Source organism: Didymella exigua (genome assembly GCF_010094145.1).
Source record: "Didymella exigua CBS 183.55 unplaced genomic scaffold M421scaffold_7, whole genome shotgun sequence".
NCBI lineage: Eukaryota > Fungi > Ascomycota > Dothideomycetes > Pleosporales > Didymellaceae > Didymella > Didymella exigua.
Genome location: NW_022984781.1, coordinates 432,922 through 446,602, shown reverse-complemented (window position 1 = coordinate 446,602; position 13,681 = coordinate 432,922). Strand labels below are relative to the sequence as shown.

The following is a 13,681-nucleotide window of genomic DNA, read 5'->3' as shown; positions in this document are numbered from 1 at the left end:
GTGAGACTCGCAGGGTTCGCAGCTCGAGAGAACAAGGTGGTGTGAGGGTGTTTTGTTGTGACTGCAGAGCTCAGTGCACTCTCCAGTTCCGAGCAGGTGCCCTGAGAATCAGCAGACTCGGAAAACGCGTTCCGATCGCGTCGCTGCCAGCCATGTCGTGATTGCAGAACTGTGACGGCTACCGATGGAGGGGATGACGACGGAGTGCGGGCTTCATTCCGCAGCAAAGCGGACGGAGGGGCGGATTGTGGGGTAAGCCGAGCACGATGCCTCTTTGGGCCGGCAGGAGCTCCCCGCCTGCGATCCAGCTTTGAGCACCGAACGCAACGACGGAATTTCAAGCCGCCCATTACCGCAGTCAGTAAGCAGCCATGTCTAAGACCGGGCTTCTCGCAGACTGTAAAGCGGCCACAGCTACCGTAACCCTCCGAGCCGTCCCAGGAGCTTGCTGCATATATACACGGATCTCAATAGTTTGTGAAAGCATACCTCGTTGAGCGGTATCGCAGAATTGAAGCTGGGAAGCTCAGCACACCCAAGTTGTTAACCTCATACACCTTCAACATGCCCGTTACACAGTTCAATTTCAAGGAGAAATACAGGTACCAGAACGGCTTCGCTTCCTATCATGAGTGAGCTCCACCGTCCCCGACCCCTACCCTCACCACTCACAGCATGCCAGGACAGAAGCAGTAGAGGGCGCGTTGCCAATTGCTGCCAACTCACCGCAGAGGCCCCCACTAGGTCTCTACGCCGAGAAGCTCTCTGGCACCGCCTTCACAGCCCCACGACACAAGAACCAGCAGTCATGGCTGTACCGCATCCTCCCCTCGTGCGGCCACAGCAGCTTCGAAGCCCGTGAATCGAGCACCTTCAATACAAACCCCGAGAACAAGCCATGGGAGAAGATCCACTTCATTCCCAACCAGCTACGATGGGATCCATTCGATCTCGACGAGACAGTCGACTGGGTGCACTCGCTGCACCTCGTCGCCGGCGCCGGAGACCCAACCATGAAGACCGGCGTGGGCTACTTCATCTACGCAGCCGGCAAAGACATGGCCGCAAACGAAGCCTTCTACTCTGCCGACGGCGACTTCCTCATCGTGCCTCAGCACGGCGTGCTAGACATCCAGACCGAACTCGGCCGTCTCGTCGTACGGCCAAACGAAATCTGCGTCATCCCGCGAGGCATACGGTACCGAGTCACACTCCCTAAAGGACCAGTGCGAGGCTACATCCTCGAGCTGTACGAGGGCCACTTTGAGCTGCCCGAGCTAGGTCCCATCGGGTCCAACTGCCTCGCCAACGCGCGCGACTTCCAAGCCCCCGTCGCTGACTTCGATGAAGACACATCTAACTCCTGGACCATTCTGGCCAAGTTCGCAGGGCACCTGTACGCCGCGGGGCAGGACCACACGCCCTTCGACGTCGTCGCCTGGCACGGACTATACTACCCGTACAAATATGACCTCGGTCGCTTCAACACCGTAGGCAGCGTGTCCTACGATCACCCCGACCCGAGCATCTACACGGTTCTGACGTGCCAGAGTGCCAGCCCGGGCACTGCGATTGCGGACTTCGTCATCTTCCCGCCGCGCTGGCTGGTGGCTGAGGATACGTTCCGCCCGCCTTGGTACCACCGCAATACGATGAGCGAGTTCATGGGCCTGATCCATGGACAGTACGACGCCAAGACAGGCGGTGGCTTCCAGCCGGCCGGAGCCTCTCTGCACAATGTCATGTCTGGTCACGGCCCGGATGCGAGCACGCACGAGAAGGCGTCCAATGCACCTCTCGCACCTCACAAAGTAGGTGAGGGCAGCATGGCGTTCATGTTCGAGTCGTGCCTTATGATTGGGGTGACGGACTGGGGGCTCAAGAAGTGCCAGAAGGTGCAGGATGACTACAACGCGGAAAGCTGGGAGCCGCTGAAGCCGCACTTCAGGTTAAGGCCCGGGCAGAAGATCGACAACGGCGTCAAGGCGATTGCGAAAGGGACTGAGGGCGACAAAGCGCAGGTGCCTCACTACATTTGAGTTGATCCGACGTAGGCTGCGGACTTGGGGTGTGTAGTATACCAAAACGATATCACGACCCTTCCCTCTTCAGAGCTCAAAAATGGGTACCGTATATCGGCAAGCTATGCCTGTTGATGGTGTGATGTTGAGGAGCTATAACGCGGAGCGCTATAGGTCATTGTCGCACTGAAACAGTCGTGCTGCGGTTAGCATTACAGGACAGATGAGCTTACACTTCGCGACCCTTTCTGTCTGGACGCGTCGCAATGCTATCGTCATCCCGCCGCAGTCTCTGCTTCACGTCACTGCTTGCGTGTCGCTACTTGCGTACCACTGCCTCCAGGACGATGAGAGATGTCAACACCACCTCCTGGTCACCCTGAGTCTGGCAGTTTGTGGAACAAGTTTGGATTTTCAGCATTAATTACCGCTACCGAGCTGTCTCAGACAAGCTCGAATAGACTCGTATCTAGGGTATCTGCGGACATGGTTGCAGCTTCTATCTCCGCACCGTACATTCGACGATATCGTACCGGAAACCATCTACAGAAGGGAAATTGTGGGGTCAACACTTGTATTCGCAACGTACTTGGCTTAACTGTATCGCCCTTTTATGCCTCGTCTTCACCACCATTCTGTCTCTTGCCCCGTACAAGGTTGTCTGTTTGGGGGCATGTTGCGGCTCGGCCAAGCGCTCTACGAGGGCTGGATGACAGAGGGACCGGCAAGCACCTGGTCGTCGGCGATAGACTCGGTCTTGGTGATCATCATGTAGACCTCACCCGCCAGGTTCTGGGGAACCATGCAGTTGCCATTGGTGATCTTAGAGAACTGGTTGCCGCCACTGTAGCAAATTAGCACTGGTTCATGAAAAGAGAAGAAATGACTTACGGAGCAACAAAAGCACAGAACGAAGCGCCAGCAGGGCTCGCCGGGTCAGCGAGCTTCAGGTTCTGACCAACGGTTGCCGCTTGGGCGTTCTGCAGGGCAATGGCGGGGAAAGCCTGGATGTTCAGGTTGGAGCCCTGGGGGCAGGACTTGATGAATTGAGCGGCGAGGGTGAAGACGGCGCGGGGCTGCAGGGCAGTATCGAACGCAGCGGGGACGGGCTCTGCACCGGACGCGACACGGATGAAAGCCTGGTGGCGGGCCTCGACGGTGACGATGGAAGCAGCGGCTGCAAGAACGGCGGACGAGTTGACCATGGGCGCGGCACCGAGGTAGGCGGAAACACCGACGGCTTCGAGGACACGCGCGGTCTTGACCATGGAGTCGGCGCTGGCGAGGGCAGCATCGAAGTTGTATTCACAAGGCTGGACGGGCTTTGCACCTGCGCCGGTGATGGCAGACATCAGGGTGGTGACGTGAGTTGCCTCAGTTTGACCGACGCCCATGAGAGACTTAATCTGAGCCGCATTGAGACCGAGAGCCTGGAAGTCGCTCATGGGGAACTTGGCGAAACCCTGCTTGTAGAATGTCGACTCGAGGTGCTCAGCGGTCAAAGCACTGTGATCGTGAGCGCGAATTCATGTAGTACATGATCACTGTACTTACAACTGGAGGATATCGACGTCGCTCAGAGTCGCCGCCGCATTTGGTGCAGACGATGTTCCTGACGGTGCCGAAGGAGCTGCGGAAGACGAAGACGCCTGGCGAGCTTGAAGGTTGGCGGGAAGGGCAGCCGCAAGAGGCGCCAGGACGAAAAGGCCCTTGATGATTGTTGATACGCTTGGCATTTTGGTGAATTAAATGGTCGTCGTTGTTGAGAGAATAGATTCGTAAGGATCGACAGCCAGCAAAGTCTCGCTTTGAATTCGAATATTAAATATACCTCTTAAAGTCCAGCCAGGGACGGGGTAGAAGAAGACCGTAAGGAATGTCGTAAAGTATTAGGTACGGAGATGTGGAAGCCTGCAGTTGATGTTCAACAGAAACGTTCGGCAGAAACAGAGATGGGCAGCGAATGACCCTTATACAAGACACTGCAGCTCCTGGTAAATCTGAGACGACATGGTAAATTCGGAGGACGGATGCAGAGCTCGTGATGGAGGGGCGGGCAGAGCGATCCCGTCCACGCACTGGCGCGACTAACCAGTTCCGTGACCATTCAAGCTTTCAGCCTTGGCTCGTCGACCCATTGATCGTTAAGGAACTGCTTGCTCGTACTGTAGCAACCGCTGAACTATTCCGGATGGCTGTATTGGTGTTGGTGTCGGACGCGTGAGGTGTAGCAGGTCTGGGGGCTGCGACGCGAAATCCTCGCGATGAAACTGTGTGAGCACCAACGTCACACACTTCGCTGCACGGAGGCGATAAAGCCGCCCATGACGGATTCTGGGTGCCCCTGGCAGTGCATAGCCATCGATGGCGGTGACTAGTCTATCCGAAGGGCTTCATGTGTGGCTCACCAGTATCTGCGTGAGGCACTGAACCTTGCAGGCTGGCAAACGCGACTCGTGCTGCGTCGGTGATAGCGCCCTTGAAACGTTTCAAAACGTGCACTCGACAGATTCGAGCACAGTAACATGCGCACTCGTATCGCAAGGTATGGGAGTTGTATGCGCCGTTGCTGAGCCGGATAAGTAGGAGAGGTTGGAGAGGGCGAGTCGTGGAAGGGTGTGATGCGCGCCGCGCACAAGCAGAACACCATGGACGATTGCCAAGCATCACGACCAGCACTGTCATAACGGTTTTCATGCCTGAGGCAAGGCATTGGCCGGAAGAAACGATTGCCAGTACAAGCTTTGCGGGTAGACATTACAAGGATCCTTGTCCCTACTGGTCGCACTTCAGCTCGAGCTGGCGCAAGACCACCAACGTGCGGCGCAGATGCCGGCAGAGTGCCATCCGAGGCAGCCGAATGTGGCACTTGCTCCAGGATGCTATAGATGCCGGAGGCTGCAGTACGTCCGAGTTGTTTCACTTCTGTAAGGCCATTGGACTGCTACCGAACGCCATCATGATAGATCCGTCAAATGTCAAACTGCGCAATCGAAATGTGGACTGTGTGCAAGTGGCAGGCAGGAGGGCGAGCGTGAGAGGTAGTAAACAACAATCTCGATTGTACTGACGACCCACGAAAACACATTAACGCACTACTAACGGGTTGATTAGACCTACTGTATATATCCCGTGATGGTCGCGTACCCACCCCATACACATGAACAATACAGATTCGTAATCCATCTCGTCTTCGCCAACACGACTTAACTATATCCACGCTATGCAAATTCCCGAGTAATGTTGGCAGCAACCCGAGGCTACCTTGAAGCGATACAGTATCGTTCGTGCTTCCGAACGAGGCTGCTGTACATATGTCCCTTCTTGTATCGATCAAGTAGTGACCAATACGCTTACAAGGCGTAGGGGTTCAACGATCGGATGGTCAAGCAACTAGAGGGTATGTTAGCAAGGCGTGTCGTTGATTGTGGGATCGTCGCAACTTACGGAGGGCTCTTGGTCAAATCCGTCTTAAGGATGACCGGCACGCGCGTCATCTCCCGCACATCCTGGATGTAGTCGCCATTCTCTTCGCGAAGGGTGAACCAATTGAGGTACTTCTCCTTGTTCGACAGCTTAGCTTCGGGCGCTGCACTCTTCGACAGCTTCGAGTCCGAGTTCGTGCGCTGCGGTGCTTGACCAGATAGACCCCTAGTCGGCGAAGGGGGCATGCTCTGGGTTGGTCGGTCGGCGCCGGTTGGGTTCAGTGACACACCGGCCATAGTGGAGTTCAAATCGCTCGAATCGTCGTCGTCATCAAAAAGGGCATCGACCTCATTGGTCGACATCGTTCCAGTGTCCATGTGGCGGCGTTGAGCCTCTTCCTGCTCCTTAGCACGCTGCTTAGCCGCCTCGGCGTGACGTGCAGCAGCGGCCGCATTGGACGCGCGGAATGAGCCGTGCTTCGGCCTCTCGTCCTCTGGGACGAAAGCAGATGAGGGTACACCCTTCTCCCAGTAGAGCTCGAGGAGACGCTTGTTCTTGTCGAACTCGGCCTTCTTGAGCGGGAGCTGGTCGCAGTGGACGCGCTTCTCGAAACCCCACTCAGGGATCAAGACATCGAAAGCTGACTCGTACACACAGATGACGATACCATCAGCGATCAAGTCGCCGCCGATTTCTTGGCTGAGCTTGTCCATCTTACGGCATGCCTCGATGTGGACGCTCTGCTCCTGAGCAGCGTGAGCGGAATCCTTCTTGGTGTTGCACATCTCGGCGGTCTTGGTCAAGACCTCAATATCCTCAGTGAACTCAATAGCGCCGTTGGATAGAGCGACTTCTAGCTGGCGGTGCACAATGATATCGGCGTAGCGACGAGACGGGTTCATGAAGTGAGTGTACATCGGAAGGTTGAGGGCGTAGTGTGCGTACTGGTCCTCCGGAACCTTGCCAGCCACGAAGTACTTCGCGCGAGGCATGGATTTGATGACAAGTGTCTCCATACCCTTGCGAATATCGCTGTCCTTGACCTGAAACAGGCTGTTCTGGATTGTGCCACTGCTCTCTGTGTCGATGTCGTAGCCAATTGCAGTCATGCGCTCGGCGATGGTAGTCAGACGACGAGGGTTGGGAGGGGCCTGGCGACGGAGAAGAGCCTTCTCAGGTAGAGCAGCCTGAATCTTCTTTGCAATGAAGCTGTTCGTAAGGTGGCTGAGCTCCTCAATGCACTCATGGGCTGGCGAAGAGTCGAAAATATTCGCCTCAACAGGAACATTCTCATCATCAAGCTGGTACATCAGACGCAGAGGCTGGATGTCGGCGGTGCGGTCACCGAAACGAGTCTGGCGGAATCGCTGGGTAATCTGGTGGAGCGTCTTGATGTCCTTAGCACGAGCCGCTGCAACGTCACCATCGCGTCCGCTAATAACGGAGTCGACCTCTTCGTACGACAGCTTGCCGGAGCTCTTGATGATTGACTTGCCGACCCAGGTCTCATCATCTGATACGCGACCAGTCTTAGGGTCAACCTTGAAGATGACACTGACAGTGTAGCGGTCCTCGCCGGGACTCAGACAGCAGATATCGTTTGAGAGGCGCGGTGGCAGCATGTTGACGGAGCGGTCCATAAGGTAGACACCCGTTCCTCGCTTCTTGGCCTCACGGTCAACAAGAGAGTTGGGCTTGATGAAGTGTGCGACATCAGCGACGTGCACACCAATCTCAACACGGCCATCATCAAGGTACTTGAAGTGAATGGCATCGTCAAGCTCCTTGCTGCCGTTGGGATCGATGGTGAAAGTCTCCTCGTTGCGGAGATCGCGGCGTGTCTCCAAAATCTCCTCACCATCGTTGGCAACCGACCAGTCGTCAAAACCGATGTTCTTGATGACAGCGTCGGAGAAGTCATCCGGACCAAAGTTGTTGTCGCGCAGCAGGGCGTCGGTCTCCACCTTAGGGTCACCCATAACACCAAGCTGCTCAACGAGAGTTCCGAAAGGATGCAGCGAAGTGATGGGCCATCGCTTGATGCAAGCAACGAAGATGCGGTCGGCATAGTCCTGGTGCTTCTCAACAAAGTCCCTAGGTGCTTGCTCAGTAGGGATGGCGATCAAAGGCACACGCTTGTCGGTAGGCTTGAACCACACAATCTTGGGCTTATCCTGGCGCTCGGGCTGAGGACGGCTATTGCTGCCCTCACGAGCTTGACGCTCAGCTTCCTGCTTCTCCTTGGTGGCCTGGCTGCTGGGACGCAGAAGTCCGAGAGAACCAGAGAACATCTGGCCAGCAACGCGCTCGATGACCGCGACAACGTGACCGGCATATAGAGGCTTGAGCTCATCGTTGATCTCCTCCTCTTCCATCAAGAGCAGGCTCTGACCCTCAACCTCGACATCGTCGTTCTTCTTTTGAGTAGGGCGCTGGCGCAGACTTCCACGGCGGCGGAGACCACCCTCTCCAGCCGTCTCAGGCTGGGTCGTGGCGTCGTTCACGGCAATGCTACCGCCGCGAGGGTCCGCGTTGTCCTTCCTCTTCTTCTTCTCTTCTTTCTCGCGCTTCTGGCCCCAAACTTCATCGACGTCGAGAAGCTCAATGGCAACCAGGTCTCCCTCCAAAGCGCGGTTCCTGTCCTTGCTACCGCAAATGAAGATATCGGCATCCAAGTCGGTTGTGGTGACATAAGCGTCGCTTCGGTTCTTCTTGTTGACACGAAGGATACCAGCAACAAGCTGACCGTCGCTAAGCAGTGCAGGCAGAGTAGCCTGGGGGAGGTAAGGAGTGAACAGGGTCTTGCGCTGCTGCTGCTGTTGCTGCATACCCATCTGAGGCTGCGCGTGCTGGCTGACACCAAGGCCGCCGAAGCCTCCACCCTGCAATTGATGTGCCTGCAATGCCTGGAGGTGAGCAATTTGCAGAGGGTTAAGACCTTGACCAAGCATCTGTTGTGGGACGAGGACCTGTCCCTGGGGTAGCTGGACCAGCTGAGGCTGGCCTGGGTACTGGAAGTTGCCGAGAGAGCCGACAGACTGGTTGACTGAACCGCGGGTACGGTGTCCGGGCTGGAAAGGAGCGGCATTGGCAGTCTGGTTCATGTTAAAGTTGCCCATGTTCTGGGCTTGATTCTCCTGGGCAGACTGCTGGGCAGTGCTGTTCTGAGGCTGCCTCCAATTGCCCTCAAAGTTGCGCGATGCGCTGCGACCGTGGCCTGCGCTGCCACGACGCTGGAAGTCCGACTGGCCAGTCTGGGTAGTGTTGTTGTTGCTCGATGCGCTCGAGTCAGCGGGTTGCTGGGGGAAGGAGAAGGCCGGTCCACCACGGCCAGCGCTGCCGCCGCCACGTCCAACAGCCATACTTTGGCTGCGTCCATGGGCGCCGCGACCGCCGCGAGTGGAGGGCTGTTCGCCGGAGCTGGCACCACCAGGGCTTGCGTCACGGTTGGAGCTTCCACCGGTAGAAGGCAGAGGGAACTGGAAGCCTGAAGTCTTTCTCTTCGATTCTGCCAGTTCTGCTGCCTTCTTAGCATCAGAAAGTGCCAAAGAATGTCTTCGTGTGTGTCCAGAGCCAGCGGCACCGCCACCGCGACCGCGGGGGTTCACGTTCTCGCGGCCTTGGGCACCCTGCTGACCAAACTCGCCAAAGCCAGATGCGCCAGAGGACGGAGCTGGGGGCGGGCCCATACCAACATTAGGGAGGGCAGACTGGTTGCGGCGGTGGGCGGAGGGCTGGGCGGGAGCGTGCATGGAAGCACCAAGGTGTTGCTGACCCATTTGCTGAGAAAACTGGTAGTTGTTGACCTGTGGTGACAGGTTCGCCATCTGGCCGGGCTGCATCTGGAAGTTGCCGAGCTGCTGCTGCGGCTGAATCATGCCCATGTTCACATACTGCTGGTGCGTTGCGGCGATCTGCTGCTGCTGCTGCTGTAGGACCTCAATCTGCTGTGCGATAGCAAGTTGTTCCACTGCGCGGGTGTGTCAGCCAAGTCCATAGGAAACGTGTGGGAGCACGAACTCATTAGCGGTGTGAGCTCAGAAGGGCTGCGACGGTGAGCAATGTGCAGGCGACGGCCAGCAGGACCCATTGGTCCTTGCTGGCCTTGCTGCTGCTGTTGCTGGTCCATGGCTAAAAGTGTTGTGTAGGCGGCTCAAGGCCGGCTGCGAAGGTTGTATGTACTGTTCACAGAAGTGACGGTCGAGCCAGTCGAGGCCGTTGAGGACACGAAGAGGTCTCGGAAAAGTATGTGTGGGGTTATCTAGCACATGTTAGTGCCAGAGCTCCAAGCAGTGATTCCGCTGTCGATGAGGCAGGAGGCAGAGGCTGCAGGCCGCATGCTCAGCGGGGGACTGCTGGGTGGAAATGCAGGGTCGAGTGCTTGTGAGCTAGCGGGGAGCACACTTACATGCTGGGATGCGTGCGGGCAGAGGCAGCGGGCGCAGGCAATGCAATGCTTCGAGTAGTCGATGCTGGCGGACAGTTAAGCTCTGCAAGAGATTGACAGAGACTGTTTGGTGGTGGAGTGTGCAGACAAAAGCCTGGCCTGGTGATAAGGATCGAGATGCAGGGGCGGGCTTCGACTAGTTCAAGGAGCGCGGTTTCCCTGGGAGCGGGGGCGGTTGTCACGAGTGACAGAAATGGGGAGGAGTGAATGCTCGAAGGAGGGGGCGATCGGGCGCAGAGGAAAGAGAGGTTGTGGGAGAGCAGCTGTGAGATGCTGCGGGAGGGTGAGGGCTATGGCGGACAGCTGGGGCCAGTCCCAAATGGAAGCGATCCAGTCCGCAAACGAGTGCTAACACGGACGTACGTCACGTCACCTGCGCAGAGTCCAGCAGCGCTGAGGAACAGTGCTCGAATGCAATAATGAAGGGGGAGCAGGAGGACACGGCAACGGGAGACGCCTGGTCTTTGCGACTCTATATGTACAGGTAGTGACTGCCGTCGCAGAGTGGTGATGTGAAGCAGATGCACATGTTTCAAAAGCAGCTAGACGAAGGCCTCACCAACACCCAAGCCACCGTTGCACGCCCACGAGTCTGGAGAACTCTGGCGCAAGCACGTTCGTCTGCGCGCTGCTTGGACCAGCACGGCAGCCGCCTCGACGTCGACCTAGCTGCGAAAGGGCATCCAGGCAACCTTGTCTAACGAAGATGCCGGGTATGACAACGTTGCCTCATGAACAGGGCGTTGTGCACGTTTGGTGCGATGGATGGATCAATGAAACAGCCCAGGCGTTTGCAGTCGCTTCAACCTGCCCACCACCATCACGACGGCACGCGTCCAGGAGCTAACGAATTACTACCCATGACTCGTCTGCGTCGCAGCCTGTGGCAGAATCAACCTTGGTGTTCTCGATATCGACAGTCATCTGCACTGACGCTCTCTAGCTATACATGAACAGGTATCTTTGGAAGCAGGCCGTTTCACCAGTTGTCCCGAACCTCGATACTCCGAGAGCATTTGCTTGGCGCGTGCTGACCTCTAGTGCTGCATGCTTTGACGGCCCTTCAGAGACGCAGTTGCCTTGACAAGTCATGTGCAGCTTCCCGAAGTGGTACAAGGCTTGCCTTGCAACAATAATGCAGACCCTGGGACAGGAAGAGTGAATGTCCACCGCAGACGCGGGCGGGCCGCTTTGTCGCGGCGGGTATTTTGACAAGGGTACCGGTATGCCTCGTCATGTGACATCTGCGGAGCTTTGCTTCGTGGATTCTTTGGCGCGTCTTTCACGAGACCAACCACGCCTTTTACGTGACGAACGTCCATTCTTCGAAACTTCGAGCCCCCACACGTGCAATGCCCACCAGATCGGGCACGTCGTCGTCCAGCATGCACACTCGAGCGTCTTTTGGGTCCAGCATACTTGAGAGTTCTCCAGCACGGCTATCACCGACACGAAATGGCGTCCGCAACCACCGCGCATCAGTCGCTCGAGATCCCTACGAAAGCCCTTCCCGGCAGATGCAGCTTGAGTTCAATTTGAGACTCAACATATCTGATCGGAATTTCAACGAGCAACTCGACGAAGCTGCGGCAGAACGCGCAAGGCTACACGAAGAACAGCTTGCACAAGCTGCCGAGGAGCATGCAAAAGTGCTAAGAGGCGCAGAATTGGAGCTGCAAAGATTGACACTGGAAGAGGAAAAGGTGCGTCTACGGAGTCAAGAGGAGCAGCAAAGGGCGATCGAGCAGCTGCAGAGGGAAAAGGCACAGCAACAGGCAGAAGCACAAAGACGGCAGCTCGAAGCGCAGCGGCGAGAGGAAGAAATTGCGAGGCAGGCCGCCGAACACCAGAGACAACTTCAGGAGGCGGAAGCACGCCAAAAAGCGCAAAAGGTGCAGGAGGCTGCTGCAGAGAGGCAGAGGAAAGCAAAAGAGGAGGCAGACAGGAGGGCAAAGGAGACTGCAGACGCTGCAGAGAAAGCTCGAGCACAGCAGGCCGCTCAGCAGGCCGCCCAACAACCAGCAGCACCAGCTGTACGAGCTTCACCAGCCGTCGCACCACAACTCACCGCTACTTCGAAAGCATCCGGCACCGCACAAGCACCGAACACTGCCATCGAGACCATACACACACAGTATCTGGAACTCCACCGGCGCATGAAGGCGTTCAGGGTGGATTTCTGGAATGCAAACAAGAAGCCTGGGCAACCGCTCAAAACAGCCATCGGCGATGCGCGTCGAAACATGCGTCTGAAGCTTGGCCAGATCAACGTCGCACGTGCAACGAGCCAGGCGGCAATCAAGAGCTTGCGAGCAGACTCATTCGATGTCGCACTCACCACCCCTGGCCCAACGGTTGACATCCGCCCATTTCTCGTCAGCCAAACACTGCCGCCTCTCGCCAACGAGCAGGAAGCGCAATACCCAGCCTTCCTCTTATATATGTGGATAATGTTCGAGAAGTTCCTGCTTAAGCAATTTGAAAAGGAGGCCTCTAACGAAGACGGCCGCATCATCCAGGAGATCGGCCTGATTGCCGCCAGTCTCTTCGCCGACCAGAAGTACATGTGGAAAGGTATTTCTCTGATCGATGTCCTCCTAGCGAAAATGCACCATATCTGCCCCATCCTTTTCGGCGTGCGTGGCAACATGAACACTGTCCAGGGCCAGAAGCGCCTCGGCTGGATGCCCATCGACAAGCAGCCCCCGACCGGCGAGATCTACATGCAGCGCATCCGCGGGCTGTCAGCAGGGTTCGCGGCGATGTCGTTGCGCTCGTTCAAGACGGTGCCTGCGCTGCCCCTGTCGGAGTACTGGCGCATCGTTGTACACGTTTGCAACACACCGTCTGAGCATTTGTATCCTGGCCACTTCGCCATCCTTGGTGGCTTGCTCAGAGACTTCTACAAGAAGTTCCTCGGCTTCTATGGCGTGCAGGCTCGCGGCGTGCTTAGGCGCGCGATTGTTGACTTGCCTGCTCGTGCGCCCGAGCGCTGCAAGGAAGCGGCCGGCATCATCAGTGTGTTCCAGGAACAGTGGAAAAAGGAGAACTTGTTCTTAAACTAAAGTGTTTCAAGGGAAGGAGGTGGTTTGAAAGACGGATTGGATATGGCATGGGACTCTAGGGACGTGGGTTGCTGCATCTCTTTGTCACATATTGATTACTTGCATCTATCGGCGTTCCCAGCATAGCATTACGCTCTTGGGTGGACTCTTTGTCATACGGAAAAGGTGAAAGAGCAATGATCTGAGCCGCCGCCACGTCAAATGGAAATGTCACGCTCGAGTCTAAGCAAGCTGCGACAACTGACAGTGCTGACATTTGAAGTCTAGTTAAAAAGAACCCCGTTATCCAGAAGATTTACTTGCACGCCTATCTCATCACTCACCAGTCATTCTAACTCTCAACACTCTTCTTCAAACTAATTCGAATCCTCTCCGCACTCATCACCCCTGCCCCATCGCTCGCAGCCGGCACCGTACACCACGCCGGCACCGCCCCCGGACATTCCTCCAACATCGCCCGCAACATCATCTCCTCACCCATTCTGAATCACAACGCGCAAAATGAATTGAGCAGAAGCGCCCGCATCGTCGCAGATGATGTGATGCACGACGAGCCGGCAGTTGGCGTCGGAGTAGATAGGGTGCGTGGTTGAGACGTGCGTTTCGAGGCAGGGCGCGGGGATGGTGTCGATCCAGGAGCGCAGTTCGTAGGCTGTGACAGGGTTTGGCATTGTGCGGCTTTTGGATAGCAGGGTAGTGGTTGCGAGGGGTGTGGGGAGTAA

At 56.6% G+C, this 13,681-nt stretch overlaps 5 protein-coding genes across 5 annotated transcripts; 3 read left to right on the top strand and 2 right to left on the bottom strand.

Annotated features, from left to right (window-relative positions):
* Positions 1-564: 564 nt before the first annotated feature.
* On the top strand, positions 565-2,039 carry M421DRAFT_90621 (homogentisate 1,2-dioxygenase; the record flags this gene model as incomplete). The annotated part of the gene is made up of 2 exons (XM_033597876.1): positions 565-632; positions 683-2,039. 2 exons carry the CDS (start codon positions 565-567, stop codon positions 2,037-2,039), a joined length of 1,425 nt encoding a protein of 474 aa, XP_033451050.1.
* A 678-nt stretch (positions 2,040-2,717) lies between these two features.
* Positions 2,718-3,757, bottom strand: M421DRAFT_90620 (uncharacterized protein; the record flags this gene model as incomplete). Its single annotated transcript, XM_033597875.1, has 3 exons — positions 2,718-2,865; positions 2,913-3,527; positions 3,576-3,757. The coding sequence occupies 3 exons, from the start codon at positions 3,755-3,757 to the stop codon at positions 2,718-2,720; spliced, it is 945 nt and encodes a 314-aa protein (XP_033451049.1).
* A 1,475-nt stretch (positions 3,758-5,232) lies between these two features.
* M421DRAFT_359846 (RNB-domain-containing protein) lies at positions 5,233-9,879 on the bottom strand. Its single transcript, XM_033589660.1, has 4 exons — positions 9,856-9,879; positions 9,468-9,773; positions 5,469-9,417; positions 5,233-5,414 (listed from the first exon to the last, which is right to left on the bottom strand). The coding sequence occupies exons 2-4, from the start codon at positions 9,574-9,576 to the stop codon at positions 5,375-5,377; spliced, it is 4,098 nt and encodes a 1,365-aa protein (XP_033451048.1). The 5' UTR covers positions 9,577-9,773; positions 9,856-9,879; the 3' UTR covers positions 5,233-5,374.
* Positions 9,880-10,537: 658 nt separating this feature from the next.
* On the top strand, positions 10,538-10,971 carry M421DRAFT_418278 (uncharacterized protein). The gene is made up of 2 exons (XM_033591725.1): positions 10,538-10,775; positions 10,829-10,971. The coding sequence occupies exons 1-2, from the start codon at positions 10,626-10,628 to the stop codon at positions 10,835-10,837; spliced, it is 159 nt and encodes a 52-aa protein (XP_033451047.1). The 5' UTR covers positions 10,538-10,625; the 3' UTR covers positions 10,838-10,971.
* Positions 10,972-11,121: 150 nt separating this feature from the next.
* Positions 11,122-13,401, top strand: M421DRAFT_418277 (GLE1-domain-containing protein; the record flags this gene model as incomplete). The annotated part of the gene is made up of 1 exon (XM_033591724.1): positions 11,122-13,401. A coding segment is annotated over exon 1 (1,708 nt), but the record flags the coding sequence as incomplete, so codon positions are not given.
* Between the last annotated feature and the right edge of the window lie 280 nt (positions 13,402-13,681).